We start from the raw sequence: 18,290 nt of genomic DNA on the forward strand, positions 1-18,290 counted from the left end.
AATGGCTCAGGAGCAGTCTGTCCCCACGTGCCCAAAGACAAGCCGGCGTGGAGGAAGACCAGCCTGGCTGAACAGAGAGTTGTGGCTAGAGCTTCGGAAAAAAAAAGAGGTTTTATGGTCTTTGGAAAAGAGGGCGGGTCACTCAGAAGGATTATAAGGATGTTGTAAGGATGTGCAGGGACAAAATTAGAAAGGCCAAAGCTCATCTGGAGCTCAATCTGGCTACTGCTGTTAAAGATAACAGAAAATGTTTTTATAAATACATTAACACGAAAAGGAGGACTAAGGAGAATCTCCATCCTTTACTGGATGTGGGGGGAAACAGTGACGAGAGATGAGGAAAAGGCTGAGGTGCTTAATGCCTTCTTTGCCTCAGTCTTTAGCGGCAAAACCAGTTGTTCTCTGGATACCCAGTACCCTCAGCTGGTGGAAGGGGATGGGGAACAGAATGTGGCCCTCATAATCCACGAGGAAATGGTTGGTGACCTGCTACAGCATTTAGATGTACGCAAGTCGATGGGGCCGGATGGGATCCACCCGAGGGTACTGAGAGAACTGGCGGAAGAGCTGGCCAAGCTGCTTTCCATCCTTTATCAGCAGTCCTGGCTATCAGGGGAGGTCCCAGTTGACTGGCGGCTAGCAAACATGATGCCCATCTACAAGAAGGGCCAGAGGGTAGACCCGGGAAACTATAGGCCTGTTAGTTTGACTTCAGTGCCAGGGAAGCTCATGGAGCAGATTATCTTGAGTGTCATCACGCTGCACTTGCAGGGCAACCAGGCGATCAGGCCCAGTCAGCATGGGTTTACGAAAGGCAGGTCCTGCTTGACAAACCTGATCTCCTATGACAAAGTGACATGCTTAGTGGATGAGGGAAAGGCTGTGGATGTGGTCTACCTTGACTTCAGTAAGGCTTTTGACACCGTTTCCCACAACATTCTCCTCAAGAAACTGGCTGCTCATGGCTTGGACTGGCGTACGCTTCGTTGGGTTAAAAACTGGCTGGATAGCTGGGCCCAAAGAGTTGTGGTGAATGGAGTCAAATCCAGTTGGAGGCCGGTCAGTAGTGGAGTCCCCCAGTACTAGGGCCAGTTCACTTCAATATCTTTATTGATGATCTGGATGAGGGGATCGAGTGCACCCTCAGTAAGTTTGCAGATGACACCAAGTGAGGTGCGTGTGTTGATCTGCTCGAGGGTAGGATGATCTGGATAGGCTGGACCGATGGGCTGGGACCAACTGTATGAAGGTCAACAAGGCCAAGTGCCGGGTCCTGCACCTGGGGCACAACAACCCCAAGCAGAGCTACAGGCTGGGAGATGAGTGGTTAGAAAGCTGCCTGGCAGAGAAGGACCTGGGAGTATTGGTTGATAGTCAGCTTAATATGAGCCAGAAGTGTGCTCACGTGGCCAAGAAGGCCAACAGCATCCTGGCTTGTATAAGAAACAGTGTGGCCAGCAGGACTAGGAAAGTAATTGTCCCCCTGTACTCGGCTCTGGTGAGGCCGCACCTTGAGTACTGTGTTCAGTTTTGGACTCCTCACTCCAAGAAGGACATCGAAGTGCTCGAGCGAGTCCAGAGAAGGGCAACGAAGCTGGTGAGGGGTCTGGAGAACAAGTGTTATGAGGAGTGGCTGAGGGAGCTGGGGTTGTTCAGCCTGGAGAAGAGGAGGCTCAGGGGCGACCTTATCACTCTCTGTAGGTACCTTAAAGGAGGCTGTAGTGAGGTGGGGATTGGTCTATTCTCCCACGTGCCTGGTGATAGGACGAGGGGGAATAGGGTAAAGTTGTGCCAGGGGAGGTTTATGTCGGATATTAGGAAGAACTTCTTTACCGGAAGGGTTGTTAGGCATTGGAATGGGCTGCTGAGGGAAGTGGTTGAGTCACCATCCCTGGAGGTCTTTAAAAGACATTTGGATGTAGAGCTTAGTGATATGGTTTAGTGGAGAACTTGCTAGTGTTAGGTCAGAGGTTGGACTAGGTGATCTTGGAGGTCTCTTCCAACCTAGATGACTCTGTGATTCTGTGAAAACTGTATCAGGATCATTAATCAGGTCCATAAACCCAATGTTAGCACTTGGAACATCTCTGAGAAGCCCTAAAAACACCATGTCTGGCTTGACAGAAAATTTAGTCAAACAGTGAGTGAGTGCAGCTAAATTAAAGGTGTCAAATCAGCTGGGCCTGGCCCAAAAGCTGAATTACTGGGCGGAAAATGATTTAAAAGTTTTGAATACCATGTTTTCCACTTTTTTTTTTTTTTTTGTAAGAGCTTTGAACATTGAAAACCCTGACCTCAAGAAAGGGTGAGGAGACCCCTCCTCTAATTCCCACCTGGTATCACTGTGATGGTTTTCAAGGCACGGAGGACGCGGAAGGTCCTGAGAGCAGATATGTTCCCCAGGTCCACGAACTCGGTGATGTAGCTGCAAGATGCGAGAGGAGAAGGCATCAGGGGCTGGGCCAGGTGACCACCCCCCAAATTCCCAGCCCTTCTCCACAGGGCGCCCCCTCAGGTCTCTGCCCCCATCCCACTGCACTCACGCCATGGAGATGACCATGAAGTCCAGCCAATTCCACGGGTCACGCAGGAATGTAAAGTCATCGATGCAGAAGCCTCTCGACAGTATCTTTATGAGGGACTCAAAGGTGTATATTCCAGTGAAGGTGTATCTGAAATGGGAATGGTGACCCAGGGGATGCTCATCCAGCTCCAAGGGTCAGCTCTGGAAGAAGTTTGGGCCCCAGGAGGTTTTGCTGGGCCCTGCCTGTGCCCAGTGCCGTGGGACAGTTTTTGGAAGCAAGTTCTGGGATGTGTGGCAAGGGGCTGCCAGGTTCCTGACATGCTTCAGCACTGAGGGAGGTTTTCCCACAACCTCAGTTCACAGGGCAAACTGGGACTCCTTCAGGCGTCACCACCATGGGTGACTACCCTGCATCACCTCTGATCTCTGTGCACGTCCCACTGCCACTACACTCTCTGTAAAACCCTGCCACAACCTGTCCATGCAGAAAATGCTGCGTTTCCCCCTTCCCACCTGGCAGTCCATGCTCCTTGGCCTGGTGGATCTGCTCAGCCTCCCCACACCACCATGGTCTGCCCAACCCAACTGACAGCGGTCTCCTGTCAGGGGGCTCCACCAGCTTTTGGGCAGCTCTGAAACTCTCCTGCCCTTTGCAAGGTGCAGAGCACAGATGTCCCTTTGGAGATCGAGAGGGCCACCACCATCTCCCAAGGACACCTCTTCTCTGAAGGCTGCCTGGATCCCCCTCTGACCCGCAGAGACTTACTCCACAATCTTGGACCACGCTGGCGGGTTGCTCAATGTCATAAACACGCAGTTGGTTAAAATCGTGATCATGATGAACATACTGAATAATTTAAAAACTGGTCAAGGAGAAATGCTGGGGCTGCTGCCTAATTCCCCCTTTGCACGGGTACTAATGGGGGTAGGAAGGCAAGCACTCCTGCTCCTCTTGTTGTGGTGCCCGCCTTGTCCCCGAACTCTGACTTGCTCCTCCTGCAGCTCTGTTCCAGTTCTGTCCCATGCTCACACCTTTCCACAGCACCCTGCTCCCATGCATGGCCCTGGCCTCGCTTTCTGCTCCCCTTCCCATCTCCTTGGTGTTCCCTCCTCTCCATCACCCCAGGATACAACTTCTCAGATCCCTCTGCCACAGTCACTGCCCCTACTGGGGCTGCTTCCCACCTGCCCTAGGACCCCTCCTGCTCCTGGGGTCTTTCCTGTCTGTCCCACTCCAGAAGTCCCATTGCTGCCCACATTGCCTCCTTTCCCATACCCCAGTGTCCTGGTTCCTCTGCCTCCCCTCTCCCAAAGAATCCCTTGAGCTCCCAAATTCACCCACCACCCGCTTGGGACAGGATCCTCTGCCCTGTAAACATGTTTCTTCCTTTCCAAGTCTCTCCAGACCTGGAAGACTTGGACTTCTTCCTAGGAAGCCCACCACATAGACATCCTCCCTTCTCCAACCAAATTGATGCTTTGAGCTCTTGGTGTCGGAGTGCTGACTGACATGAAGGCATCCCAAACCCACTCCCTGGGAAGGGACAAAAGCACTGGGATGGCTCTTGGCCATGGTGGGGACCAGCCCATGAGACCTGCATCACAAAACACCTCCCTCAGCCCTCTTGCAGGGCTGTTGGCCCTTCCTGCATCAGGATTTGCCCTGGCAAGAATGCAACAAGGATATGAATGGATGAGCACTTTGATGGCTCCTCTCCGGATGGGGTGGAAGGGACCCAGCAGGTAGAGGGCAGGAGTCGCCGAGAAGCGGAAGATGGACTTCCCTTTGTTGAGGACTATGAAAGTCTGCAGAGAAAAGAGAGGTGATGCATTAGTCCTGCTGCACATCCCTGAACCCCCACGGACCATGTGGTGCTGTTAGAGGTGGGGGCTCTGTGCATATTTTCAATCTCCAAAAGCTTGAGAATTTGTAATGGAAAGGATGCTCTGTTTCAGAGGAGAAGCAACCAGAGCAATTTGGGGCTATGGCTCTCCAAGGTGGGCTCAGATGAGACCCAGAAGCACAGGTGAAAGAAGGGGAGGTCCATGTTTTTTTTACTTTTTTGGGGGGGGCAGGGTGTCTTGCACCTAATGCTCATGGGCTAAGCTCTGTCCCTCACCTTCTTATCCTTGTAGAAAGGGTCCAGGTCCTCCAGGGGTGTCCCGATGAGCTCCATGGGGGGGTCACCATAGATGAGGGGCAGGTTCTTGCCGGCTTCCAGGTCACTGCTGGGCTTGAGCTCCTCTTCCTCGGGCAGCTCCACCTGCTGCCGCTTTACCTTGAGCGCCTCTGCCTCGGCGATGCGCTGCTCGATGGCAGCCAGTGACTCGGGGGTGAAGGGGCGGAGGTTCTCGGGGCCCGGGATGTGCGGCAGGCCGGCCATGCTCTCATTCTGCTCGCAGGACGCCTGCGCTCAGCCTGCTGGGGAGAGGGTGGGCTGAGGGGTTGATGCTGGGTGGCGCTATGTGGGGGGCATTTAGAGACTTGGCCACTGAAGCTGGATGGTGGCAAGACCTCAGTGGGCTTCTGCAGGTGGCTTTATTTCAGCCAGAAGTTCAGAACTGTTGTAATCACAAAAAAGATGCATGGATTGCACGTAGACGGACAGACACAGGCTGCAGGCACCCTTTCCAATCCTTCCACACAGACTCAACCAAAAGTCCCATCTCATGGGACTTTCCTCAGGGCACTGCACCAGCCGAACAGCTGCATCCCTGACACCAGCCAGCTCATTCGACGTGCAGCTTCAAACAAGACAGGGTTGTTCAATGAGACCAGACACCTCCAGCACCAGTAGCACCACCCCTGCTCTTTCCCCTTTGCTTTTCCTTTTATATGCAAGCAGCTTGCGTGGCTCAGAGCAAGAGGGTCCTGAGCCGGAGGAGCCCGGTCCCATGGGCCAGCGGCCATTCCACAGCTCCCATCCCCATGAGAAGACACAAGTGACCTGCGGCTCTGTGTGGCTCTGCTCCCAACAGGAAGGAGTTAAGGCTTATCTCAAGCCAGAAAGCAATAGTGGCACTTTCATACAGAGATCAGGGCCACTCTCCAAACCAGAATAGGATGGGCCATTTGGGAACGATAAGGGTGGCTCCACAGAGAAGCAGAGCAACTAAAAGCATTGGAGAGAAGGTGCGGAGCGGATGGGTGACAGCACCCAGGGGCTGTAGTACCCAGCAAGGGCTTTCTGGGCACCAGGGGCGTTCTTGCTTGGTGGCATCTTGCCTCAGCTCCACCTCGCTGCCTGCTGCACCCACAAAGACCAGCTTGCATCAGAGGTGAATTTTCAGGAAATTTTGCTGGTTTCATGTGGTTTCACCCAGAATCTTGAAGTTGACTAAAATTAGCTTTCTGAAAAATATCAGTGTCAGAGTCAGAGGTGGAGGGAAATGTTTTTTGTTCTGGTTTCACCATTGTTAAGAAAAGTGAAGTGCAAGAGATGAAAAAAATGATCTGAAAACTAAAGATTAAGATGTTTTGCTTAAAAAAACCCAACATACTGAAATAGGGAAATTGAAGATCAGTGTTGCCTGTAGCAGAGCCCTGATATTTTGGGGAAGGTGAGGTGCACACCCTCCCCTACACAAGCATCCCACCAACAAGCTGAGCCCTGAGCATCAACTCCTCCATGCGCCAATGCTTTGCACAATACTGCTGGACAGCTGCTGCCCCTGAAAGAGCATTAGTGTCAATATTCCTACCCCCAACCTCAAACCATGCTTAAAGCTGAGAGACTGAAACCTCCAGCCATTTGTAATTATTGAAAGTGGACAGTTATAGCTCTGTTGGGAAAAGCTACACTAGGTGCACAGCCAGTATCGATACATTCTTTTGCTGACTATAAATCCCAGTGATAAAAGCAAAGGCAAAGGGAAGTATTGATTTCAAGCTGTGGTGGATAACTGCATTTTAGGGACTGCCACGCTCCCTTACTAGTGCTGCTGAATTGAATCTTAGCATGCAAAATGGATTTCCTGCTGCCAAGGGCTGGTGATCCCTGCAGCGGCACAGTGTTGGGGGTACCAGTGCCCACCCCCTGAGGCATCCAGCCCCAGAGATGCAACCAGAGGGCGGGGACCCCCACCATCACTGTGCCCAAGCAGCCCCTACCCTCCATGGGGTTGCAGTTGCACTCCAGGACTGTGATCAGCTTCAAAATGCAGCTGGTAGAGGGATGGGAGCAACTTGCTGCCTGTCAGGCAGCCTTGGGCTGCTGAAAAGGGGCAGCCTTTAGAAATCAAGAGCTCCAATTTTCAGTTTTTTCAGTTTTGAACCTGTTTCAATACGGGGAGAATTGTTGTCCTTGCAAATGGATTTATTTAATAGGATATACTGAGTCACACCTCTGCCAACACAGCCTGGTGCTGACCACAGCCTAGCTCAGGTACCGAAGGCCTGCCATTGCAGGCCCAAGGCTGGGACCTGATGGAAGCAAGCAAAATGGGAATTTCTGCCACCATGTCTGCCTACAGCAGCAGGATCCCACTGTTGCTTTCCACATTGATCTGTTAGAGGAAACTCACTGCTGCGTTCTCCTCTCTGTGACACTGGCGTTATTCCCAACTTATACCCGTTTCAGGCTCTGTTGAGCAGCTCTGGAAACCTGCTCTCTCCATTCCCTTCGGCCAGCCCAGCACGTGCAGGGCTGCATCTGGCTCCAATCAGCCCAGGTCCCACCAGGGACACACTGGTGGGTGCTGCAGCAGAACCCCCAGCAGGACCAACCCTCCCCTTGTCCTGGAGGCTCTGAGGACACAGCAGCTTGCTGGTGTACCCAGCCTCATTTTCCCTGGAAACTGGGTTTTGTGGAGCAGTTTGGACAAGCCTACATTACAGATCACACCTGTGCTCTGGCTCCTTCAGCTGCGTGCTGCCCCACAAGGCTTCAACACATGGGGTGCTATTCCCCATCCACCCCCAGGCCCCTAGCTGGGTGCTGCCCCCCAAAACCCACAGCAAGGCCCCAGCCCCGCTTGCTACACCCAGCCTGTGGTGTGGCGGAGGTGGCTGGGCCTCCAGCTGCCACTGGCCATCAGGGCCGGAGTCAGGTTTCAGCAGCCCCATGACTCTGCTCATTCCTCCCCGGCAGGAGCCGGTGCAGGAGAGGAGCGTGGGTGAGTGGCACCGGCTTCGCTTTCGGCCCTGAGGACTAGGCCTGTGGCAGTGGGGATGCGCGGCTGTAGGGCGCAGAGCAAGGGGAGCCACTGGGGCTGCCGGCACAGCCTTGGGCTGCCGGCATGGCCTGGGGCCGAGCAGAAGGGGCTCCTAGGAGATACTGCTCCGGCCGTGAAGATGCTGCGTGTTCATGAGCTGCTTTTCTGTGGTGCCTGGTCCCACGCACCCACGCTGTCCCCTTTGTTGATGTCCAGAGACGCTGGGGTGACAGCAGGGGCAGGACTAGGTCTGCAGCTCCCACACCGAGCCACCTCTAGTCACTGCTTTCCAAAAGAGAAGGGGCTGAATGCAGGCCTGCCCCAGGGGTCCCCAGCCCCACAGCGGTGTGGGGCTGACAGCAGAATCCCACCACACCAGGGACGCAGTCACCCCCAGGTGCCAGGATGGCATTGGGGCTGGACTCTGCTCCCAGCCTGGCGCATCCCAGCCTGAGAGCAGCTGCTAGAAGAAACCAAGATCCATCTCTTTGCACCTCCAATAGGCTGAAGTGGTTTGGGAGCAGCAACAGTCGCTGCCCAGGCATGAACTACCCTGAGCACTCAGCCCCAGCCCTGCCCAGGACACGGGATCCCCAGAGAATGGAGGTGCTGGGAACAGGAGACTGCTCACCAAGATTTCTTTTCCATCTGGACAAGTTTTGTTCAAACTATATTTAAAAACCAAGCTAGTCAAAAAGCCTCTCAAACTATTTTCAGTCTCTACAGCAACTAAAGCTGAGATTTAAGGAGCTCAGAACCAGCATGCTTTCCTTTTTTGGCACCAGCTTAGCAGGGCCGGTGGGACCCCAAAGCCTCTGTGAGCACCTACAGTGCTTCTGCAGGGATAAAAACAATGCACCCCCCCTCCCCCCCCAGCAGCCACCATGTGCACAGCTCATCGGGTGTTGTTTCGGGTGTTGTTTTTGGACACGTTGCCCATGTCCAACGCCATGGGTCACCACTGAGAAGCATCTCACCTCCAGTTCAGCATCACCAAGTACCAGCAGGCAACTGGGAACAGCTCCATGCAGTCTTTGCCTTGATAGAAACTCAGTTTCCTCTGATATTTTCTGCTGCTCTGAGGCCACACAAATAAGTCAGCCTCCAAAATAATAGGGGCGGTTTGGAAGCTACCAGAGATGCTGCGTAATTGGTCCTGGATAATCAAGGCAGAAGGGTAACAGGGTGAGCAGTCAGAGTGCTTGGACAGCCACCCTGTCCAAAGCTGGCATTTCACCTCTGCACAGAAAATAGCCTCCTGGGGGCCGAGGAAGAGGGGAAGGAATTTCTTGGCTGCTGTGTGTGCCTGTGCATGGAGAGGTGGCTGCGGGTGATACAGAGCTGCTCAGCCCATCTCCCAGGACATTGTTTTGGGAGAGCACCTGCAATGCCAGAGTTCCCTGTACCTTAGAACCAGCCTCCTAAGCCCAGAGGGATGCACTGGTTCTCCCCCGTGCTCAGGGCTGGCCACCCAAGTTAAGGTATGGAGATAGGACTGGGGCATCTTAAGTGGAGGCACCACTGCCATGAGGTTTCATCTCTAGGGGTGTCCACAACACAGGACACAGCAGAGGGACCCTCTGATGATCTGCTGTGCCATAGCAAAATCATTGACTGGGGCTTGGAGAACCTGCCCCTACCCGTCCGCAGACCTGCTGTCAGATGTTGTCCTTTTTAATAAGAAGCATTCTGGAAAGACCTCAGAAGAGGCTGATAGAGCCACAAGTCCAAGATGAGAAACAACCACTCACCAACAAGTGTAAATCAGCTTCACTCACCAAGGCGATGCTCTGCCAAGTGCTCGCCGTGCGTAACACTGGGAGCACTCCTCGCAGCAGGGATTAACAGGAAAACAATTAGCTCATGCACCAAAGCCAGCTCCAGGAGAGCTGTAGCAGCCCCCGTGCTCATAGCTGTGAGACATTAACACAGGGGGGGATAAACAGCACCCAGCAGCTCAAGGGGTGGGTGAGATGGAAAGCAGACCCCAGACCCTGCCATGCACACAACCCAAGCCCACCACGTGCCCAACCCTGCAGCACCACCCTCCTCATTGCCTGCACCCCAAAACCTCACAGGAGACCTCACTTCCACCAGCTGAGCACCCAGCAGCTGCCTGCAAACAGGATGGGCCGGCCCTACCCACCCCTTGCTCATTTATCCCCACGAGGAGCTCAGGGTGGGGCGGCTGATGCAGCGGGGCCCAGCTGGGAGCACGGGGCTCGGGGACGAGTCACAACTCGGGGACAGGTTCTCAGCCACACGGGTGCCAAAAGCTGCTGCAAACGGAGCTTGCAAGGCAAGGACGCGCATTGCCCATGGGCTGGAGATGGAAGGCTCTGAATCAGCAGGTGGGCATCCCATGTGCTCAGACCCACATAGCCGCTCCCCTCTCCAACTCTGTGTGCATTAATCCAGGGTTTAGCTTTAAAAAATAAAATCCCATAGGCTGGGATACCCACTGCTGCCCCACAAAAACCTATTTGGTTCAAACCCAGCCCAAGGACATGGATGCTCCATGCTGTCACAACAGCATTTATATGGCCACGGACTTTATGGGGATTAAATACCCGAGGTTTCTGTGTCCTTGTCCCCTGCTGCCTTTCACACCTCGTTACACCACAGTGCTCAGTGGAGGGACCACGGGGGACAGCAGAAGGGCCACATCCAAACATTCCCAAACCCTGCTTGGTTCAGGCTGGGACGCAGGAGGAGTCGGGAGCCGTGTGCCAGGGCGGCGAAGCCATTGGCTGCCTTGGGTCTTGTTTCAGCTTGGGGACATTCAAGCTTTTTTTTGGGATGCCTGAGTGCAAGGGGTGACATGGCTCCTTGTTGCAAAGCTTGATGGTTGGAGACAAAAAAAACACCTTCAGGAATAGTTTTAGGGATGTCACGGCTTGAGAAAGTCCTGTGGGGTGTTTACTTCCCACTGTATTTTCCCTGAGTTTTGGAAAAAACAGTGGGAAAATTGAGAAAAATCTGAAGTGAAGTGGTTTTTCATTGCCCAGGGATAGCACAGGGGGTGGAGAGCTTTGCTTTAAGTCACGCGCATGGGTGATTTAACGCCGCGCAGAGCAGGGCCTGGAGCTGCATTAGTGTGTTTGAGATTATATGAGTTTCTAGCAGCAACTAGGATAAACACCGCTCAGTTGTGCCAGACAAAATTAGCCATTTTATAAACAAGTTTATGTTCCTTTCTGTAAGACGATAACATGCTATTTAAGAGTCTGATGTTTACTATCCCCAGATATATGGGCATGCCTTAATGCTTGGCTGTAACTACTTTGCAAAGCCTATCTGGAAGATATGCGAAGTCTCCAAGTTTTTCTTCTGCAAGCAAACGATTTGCCTGACCCTGCTGTGGCTCACCGTGTCTCCTCTGCTGCTGTGTTTCTCAGCCCACTGTGCGCTCACAGTTCTTAGGCCGCCCTATTTTAAAGGCAGCTGATGTTAAGGCTTAATTACAAGCAAGTAACACCAGTAAAACAAATAAAAAGAATAATACAAATCCTTTCCCCCGCTCTGCTTTCGAATAGTGGCAGGCTCAACAGGCTTAGAGAGCAAGAAAGAAAATAATCCCTCTTTTGCCAGCATTAAACTATGCATTACTGAGGTTTTTGATGGTCCCCATGAACATCACCCTCCCAGTGCTGCTTGCTGTCCCCACCATGGTTTTTTACCCTCCTCTCAGTATATTTGGCAATGCAGGAATGCAGGATGCTTCCAAGCAGCATCCATCATGCTGGGGAGACGGGTGAAGTGCTGCAGGCTGCAATTTGCCCGAAGTCAAGCAAAAGGGCTTGGTCTGTGGAAAGCTGCCCTTGGAAAACAAGCGAAGCTGGTGCTGACAAACACCTTTGCCAAGCCAGGACAGACAGACAGCGATGCTGCAGCCAGTTTGTGCTCCTCAGCATCACTGCGGTCCCCCAGCCCAGTGCAGACCAGCCGAGGTCTCTCACCGCCTGTTAAAGCAGCGCCAGCATCACTGGTACATCTGCATGCACCAAAGGCTGGATTTGCAGGTGAGATCTTTTCTTTGCTGCCTCGGGGTGCGCTTTGGGACAAGGACTCCCCAGCTTTGCTTGGAGGACGTGATACATTGCCCTGCATGCCACCTGCCACCTGCACATGCAACCAGGGTGCTGCTCCCCAGCTGCTCATGAAGGGGTCCCTGTTGTCCCTGGCTGGCTTTGGGGAGCCAAAGCCCTGGTGCTCGGCATGCCACTGCCAGCCCCTGGGACCATGGCTGAGCCCCTGCTCTGCTCTTCCCCGTGTGGGATTCACATAGACAAACCCTAAAGAAAGCGTGGCAGATTTTTGCTTTCCTGTCTTGCTCAGGGTCTCATGCAACCCCTGCAATAGCGCAGGGCACCTGCACCCCTTCTCCCCCTCCGTCTGCCCCCGCAGAGCTGCCTCTGCTCCCACACCCGGCACCATGAGCCACATGGAAATTAATTTTCTGATATTCACCAGTCGCTATTGACCTGGATTTACTTGAACATGGGTGCTTTAATGCCTTTTTGCCCCCAGGGGTACCTCGATGTACTTGGTGGGGGTGGCACACGCATAGGTTGGAAGCTGTGAAGTCCTCGGATACTCTCCTGGCCACAGATGGAAATAGGAGGTTGCAACATCCTGCAGCAACTCGCGCTAACCCCATCCTGCCCGGACAGGGGAGCAGGGCTGTTACCTCATCCCACCGGGGGGGCGACAGGGGACACCGGGGATGGGTGGCCGCTGGGGTTTATTTGGGGGATTTGGCTGCAGTGAAGGCTTGGAAAGGGTTAAAGCGGGGACCATGCGCTTGCCCCCTGCCCACTGCTGGCACTTGGGTGACATCCAAGCCCTGCTCCTCCCTCCCGGCCCTGCCAGCAGCTCCCATGTCAGCCTCGGAAAAGATCTGAGCATGGCGGCAGTGAAGGCAGTGAGGGGATGGTGGGGGGGGAAGGAAGGGTGGAGCTGGGCTCGGGGACCCGCACCCTTGCCAGTGGGACCCCAGCACTGCGCTGCTGCCCACGGACGTACAGGCAGCCAAAATGCAGGGGTCACCGTCATGCAAGGTTTCCCCACGGGAGATGGACCCACTCCACGGGGTCCCTTTGCCCTGGGTGATGCTCACCAGACCCTTCTGTACACACCGCAGCGCGGAAAACAGCAAATGCTGTGCAAATATTAGCATGGCCAAGTCAAAGCAGGACACTGTGTGCTCTACCCAGTTCCCGTAAACGTGCCCTGTCCCCATGAACTGTCGCTACGTCAGGCATTTTCCTAACACACACTGGAGAAGCTCACAGCCTTGGTCCATCAACCTCACGTGCAGGATCTTTCCTGTAAAGTTGAGGACTGACTGGTCATATCCTGCCGTCCCTGGGGTTTTAAGCAAGTGATGCTCATCTGCCATGTCCGCTATTAAATGTTTTGCAGTGCGCTTTGCTCGCTGCATCCCCTTGTGATGGGGTGGACAGGGAGGAAATGCTTGTGCTTTCCTGCAGACCTCGCTCTGCAAATCAGCCCCAGACCCAGCTGAGTGGGACGGGTGGGGGGACCAGGGTGACTATGTGCCTCTGGATTGACCCCAAAATGAGACCAGGGTTTCAAAGCGGGCCCATGAGCAATGGGAGCCCTGTGCAGTAGGGCTGGTGGGGGTGCACCCCAAAACCGAGCTGAGTCGCACCCTGGTGCTGCCGGTTTGTGTGCTGCTGGGGGCCGTGGCCTCGCACCACGGTGTCCCCGGTATCACAGCAGAGCAGTCCCATTGTGTCCTGCCTCCCTGCGGGGACAGGAGCCTTCCCGAAAGGGGACACTGCGAGGCACTGCGCAGACCTTTCCTGCAACCTTGGCTTGGCCAGGCCGAGGTTTATATTTAGATCTCCAGGAGAAGCCAGGAGAAAGGCGACTTGTGACTTTTTAGCTGTGCCCACTGCTCTCTTCCTCCGGCCGGCGGCTCGCAAACGGGTGGCCCGTCACCTCCCCCCACCGCCCCTCTCACCCCATAAAGCTGCCAAAGCTCCGGTGGCTGCTGACACCCATGTCCCCACACCCTGCCGGCCCTTTTCTAGGGACTCTACCCCCTGCTCCTGGCTGTTTTTGGCACAGGGGGGATCAAAACCCCAAACCCCCAGAATACCGAGCTCCTGAAATGGTGACGACTGCGGGGGCTTCGCTGTCCCCTCTGTGAAACCCCGTCACTAGCTTGCACTGCCAGAAAGAGAAACCTGGGGACATCCAAGCCCCTGCCCGGTGGCCTGGCATCGTCCCAGGGCTGGACCTGGCACTTACCGTTGGGTGGAAAGAGCGAAATCCCAAGGAGAGACCTTTTGCGGCCAGATTTTCCCTCTCCTTCGACTCCTGGAGGCTTTGGCTCCGCGAGTGCCTGTTGGCAGAGCAGCTGCTGCTGCTGTCAGATGGTCATGAGTGAAACCTGAGGACATGCAGGGTCCTTCAGGTAGCCTCCAACGTCTCAGCTGTGGCATTTGTCCCCGGCAGCGCCAATCAAGGGGGTGGCGGTGCCTGCATCGCCTGGCGGACCCCCCCTCCGTGCTCCACAGCCACCCGGCCATGTCCCGAGCTGGGGACATGACCACCCGGCGTGCCCCCAGCAGCGCAGCAGGACGTGCCAGATGTTGAGGTGGCCTCAGGCTTGCTCTGGCCCCAAATTGGGCGTGGGGAGGTGGCGAGGGACCCCGGCCAGCACCTCCTCACCTCTCCCAAAAGTGACACGCAATTGGAAAGTGCAGCGGGACAACTGCAAGGCGAGGGGGAGGACGGGACGGGGGGGACGGGACACGGTGCCAACCCCACTGCCAACATCATCTCCAGCCCTTTGGCAGCGTTACTGCAGCCACACAGCAGCGCTGGCCTCAGCTCCTCCTCTCTGCTCCGGGGGCTCCAGCTCCTGCCCCACACGAGCCCCACAGGACCACAGCACCAGCAGCACCCCACAGAACCACAGCACCAAGCGCTTGGGGCAGGCAGGGACCTCTGGGTCCCTCTGCTCCAACCCCTGCTACAGCAGGGCCACCCAGAGCAGGGTGCCCAGGACCGTGCCCAGGACTGTGCCCAGGACCACGTCCACCTCACGACGGCCGCAGTGCTGGGCTTGCCCTGCTTCAGCACTGGCACGTCTCGTGTCCCCGTGTCCCCTGCTGCGTGCTGTGCCAGACCTGCAGGTCATATCCAGATCAGGGACAGTGTTAAAGGGAATCTTGCTCTGCCTTTCATGATAGGGCTTTTGGGTGCTCTTTGCATGTTTTGGGGGGTGCATGGGGGGCACAGCGGGCACCCAGGGCAGGGAGGAATGTGCAGGGGTGTCTGTGCCCATCTCGCGAGGTTCATCCCTTTTGGGGTGCATCGACCACCCAGCACCCAGCCTGCTCCAGAGGGGACTCACCATCAGCTCTCAGCTCTGTGCCACCCTTCTGATGCTCACCTGGTCCTAAATCACCCAGCAGTGAGTTTCCCAAAATCAGTGAGCAGCCAAAACCAGAGGAAGGAGGTGGTGAAGAGCCCTGGCTTTGCTCTGAGGAGTTTGCTACAACCAGCCAAAGAGCAGCCCTGGTGCATCCAGTGGTGGAGGGCAGGGACAGGGACGTCCTCCCTCTGTGGCTCTGGGGACTTTCCGCTTGCCCTCTTGGCCGTAGCAGGATATTTGGGGGATGCTTCCCGTCAGCTTCCCAGCCCCCAGCTGCCCCCAGCCCAACCTTGTCACCACCGGGAAGCCCCTACAAGCTGCATGGGGTGTTTTGCTTTGCATACAGCCTAGAGCAAACCTGATGGGGGGCATACAAAGGTGGAAGCTCCAGGATGTGCTCCGGGAAGCTGGGGGCACCCTGGGGTGCCCGGCAGGGCACTGGGCATGCAGGAGAGCACAGCTCTTCCTGTGTGGATAGGCTGCATCTCTGCAACCAGAATGGGAGCTTGAGGTGCCCGGGGTGCCCGTGACACTAATGTGGGTGCAAAACCAGCAGCAGAAGTGCCTTTGGGGTGACAGGGTGGGATAAGGGCAGTGCCTGGCACGGCCCATGGAACCCGTGGGTGTTTGAGGTGCTTTTGCTTGCAGCTCCCCCCAGGCAGCCGGTGCTGGGTGCATCCTGACCCTCCTGTACCACCAGATCCTTGCTGCCTCTGTGAGGGCTCTGCAGGGCTGAGCTTTGGCAGGATCCAACCCACGGGGAAGGGGCACTTGCAGCAGCAAGGTGAAGTCCCCACAGCACAGAACTGGGCACATCCCAGAGCGGGGATGAAGAAGCGGGTGAAGCACTGGGGGCACCCTCAGCATGGGCACCTTGCGGGGCACCCCGGTGTGCCCAAGCAGTGCAGCCTGGCATCCCATGGCAGATCCAGGGATGCGAGCAGGGAAAGAAGCAACAGGCAAAGGCACAGCACCCCTATTCCCATCGCTGCGAAGAGGGGCGGGCAGAAGGGTCCCAAATCTTGCCGAAGCCTTGGGACATGTGTGGGCTCGGCTGCCTGCTCCCCCGAAGCGGCGAGGCCCCTTACCTTCCTGCCTGTAGGGTCCCTTGGTGCTGGAGCCCGGGGTCCCCAGCCGAGCTTGCCAGAGGGCGGCTGCGGGGCCGCTGCTGCCTCTGGGGCTGTCCCGGGGATCCGGTGTCAGTGCCCGCGGCACGGGGCCGCAGTGCCACCCACCGGCTCCCGACAAAACACCCCCCCACCCAGCACCCCCCTGTCCGCACCCCCAGGGCACGGTGGACGATGGGTGGGCGATGGGTGGCCGCTTCCTGCGGCACCCCACGCCGCGGCCCCACTGAGCCGGAGGACAGCCGCCCCAAATCTGAAGTTATAGGGCACTATGCGGGTAGAGACACGAAACCTTTGCAAACTTTTTGCAAACCTATCGCAAAGTCCCTGCGGCAGGGTCACATCAGCCCCCCCACGTGCTCAAGGTGGAGCCCTGCCTTTGTGGGCACCACTGTGCTCTGGGATACCACGGATTCGATGCCCAGCAAGCCCCAGAGGGACATTTGGGGTGCAGGTTTAGCACCAAAAAGGGCCCATCCGGAGCTGCAAATGCATGCAAAAGCCAGTGCTTTTCAAAGCTTTATGGCAACGGTGACATTCCGTCCGAGCATCCCCATCCCTGGTGCAATCTGTCTGCCTCCTCTCCCTGCCCTCATCTTCCTCGCTAATGATGGAGAGGGATGTTTATTCACCTGCGGTCTCTTGGCAGCTGCAGGCAGGCATTTATTTGGCAGCTGCTGTACCCCTCGGGAGGTTTCCTGGCCGGCGAGGCAGGATGCTGCTGGCCCGTGGGGCTGGTTAACGGAGCATCCTCCATCTCACCTCAAATCAGGTCTGGGGCTCTGCTTCCCTTTCAATGCCTCTTCGTGAGAGCAGGCGGGATCTCTGGAGATCCGGCAGTCTGGAAAGGGGCCAATACGTGGGTTTTATTTAAGGAAGGACATGTGGCTACGCGGAGAAATTACAACCCGGGAAGCTTGAGAGGCTCTGCCGATATCGGATGGCTCGGGTCTCGGGAAAGCAGCGCGGCTGGGGGAGGTTTGGGAAAGGGCATCCGAGGCCTTTCTTGCTCCTGGAGACGCCGTTTGCCAAGGCAGGAGCTTGGCGTGGGGCGAGCGAGGGTTGCTCGTGGGGCGAATGGGACAGGCTGCAGCATGAGGGCGGCTCTGACCAGAGGGGACGCTGGGCAGAGCCGGTGCCTGTGGGACACGGCACGCTGGCACCTCCAGCCCAGCCCAGCCGCATCCCTCCCGCAGTCCTGCTGTGTCCTCTCCATCCCTTGTCCCTCTCCCAGAGCCTGGACGCTTTACCAGGCATACAGAAAACAGATGCTCGTTCTCCAGAGGTATTTCCAGGTGTTACCACTGATGGCAGGGTTTCCACCAGCTAGCAAGCTTGGCACTGAGTTTGTGGTCTGGGTTTGTGCAGCAAACAAGCCTCTGAAAAGCAGTGCTGGATTACAGAATAAGATTTTATCGGCAAATGCCCACCAGTTCCTGGCAAACCATCCCATCCCTCTGGTGCTGGGCACTGAGTGGCCGAAGTGATAGGCATGGGAGTAGGGGAAACATCTCAGAAATATGGGGAGAATGTGAGTCACGGGAGCATTGGGGGCTTGTAGAGAGCCGTTGGGTTTGGTTTGTCTTTGTATTTGCTTCTTCCACCCCCAGGATGGTTGCCAGGGGCTATGTTTAGGCATCTTCCCCTAAGGGAAATAATTTTGTAAATAGAAGAAGGAGGGGAAAAAAACATTGGTAAATCCCTCCAGCACTGGGGCCACTTCAGTTTTCATTCTGGTGCCAAACAAAAAATGCCAGATGTCCTTTTAAAAATATTTGTGTTTCCTAGCCAGCCCCAGGGCAGAAAAGGAGGAGAAGCATGCTTTGCCTTGCTGAGCGAATTGCAAGCGGAGCTCAGGGCAGGTGAGACCCCACCACGTATCAGCAGGAAGCCTCCAGAGACACCAGCACCCAAGTGGGCAGAGCCTTTCCCCATGGGCTGCTCACATCAGCCTCTGAAGGTGCAGGACCCAGAACCTACAAATCCCTTTACTGTGGTTCTTGGGGCTGTATTCATGGAGCTGCACCACCACCACCACCCTCGGGGAGGAATTTCCCCCTGAACGCCATCCTTG

The 18,290-nt window shown here is 55.7% G+C and overlaps 1 protein-coding gene across 1 annotated transcript in view; it reads right to left on the bottom strand.

The window, feature by feature from the left end:
• The window catches only part of SCN4A (sodium voltage-gated channel alpha subunit 4), a 33,416-nt gene extending 28,508 nt beyond the window's left edge, over nt 1-4,908 (bottom strand). The window contains exons 1-5 of the mRNA XM_035566877.1: nt 4,645-4,908; nt 4,204-4,330; nt 3,291-3,387; nt 2,544-2,672; nt 2,334-2,425 (exon numbers count right to left, since the gene is read on the bottom strand). Of these exons, the coding sequence (XP_035422770.1) occupies nt 2,334-2,425; nt 2,544-2,672; nt 3,291-3,387; nt 4,204-4,330; nt 4,645-4,908 (709 nt within the window). The remainder of the gene's footprint in view (nt 1-2,333; nt 2,426-2,543; nt 2,673-3,290; nt 3,388-4,203; nt 4,331-4,644) is intronic.
• Nucleotides 4,909-18,290: the final 13,382 nt, after the last annotated feature.

The sequence above is a fragment of the Cygnus atratus genome, chromosome 25, assembly GCF_013377495.2.
Source record: "Cygnus atratus isolate AKBS03 ecotype Queensland, Australia chromosome 25, CAtr_DNAZoo_HiC_assembly, whole genome shotgun sequence".
NCBI classification, from domain to species: Eukaryota; Metazoa; Chordata; class Aves; order Anseriformes; family Anatidae; genus Cygnus; species Cygnus atratus.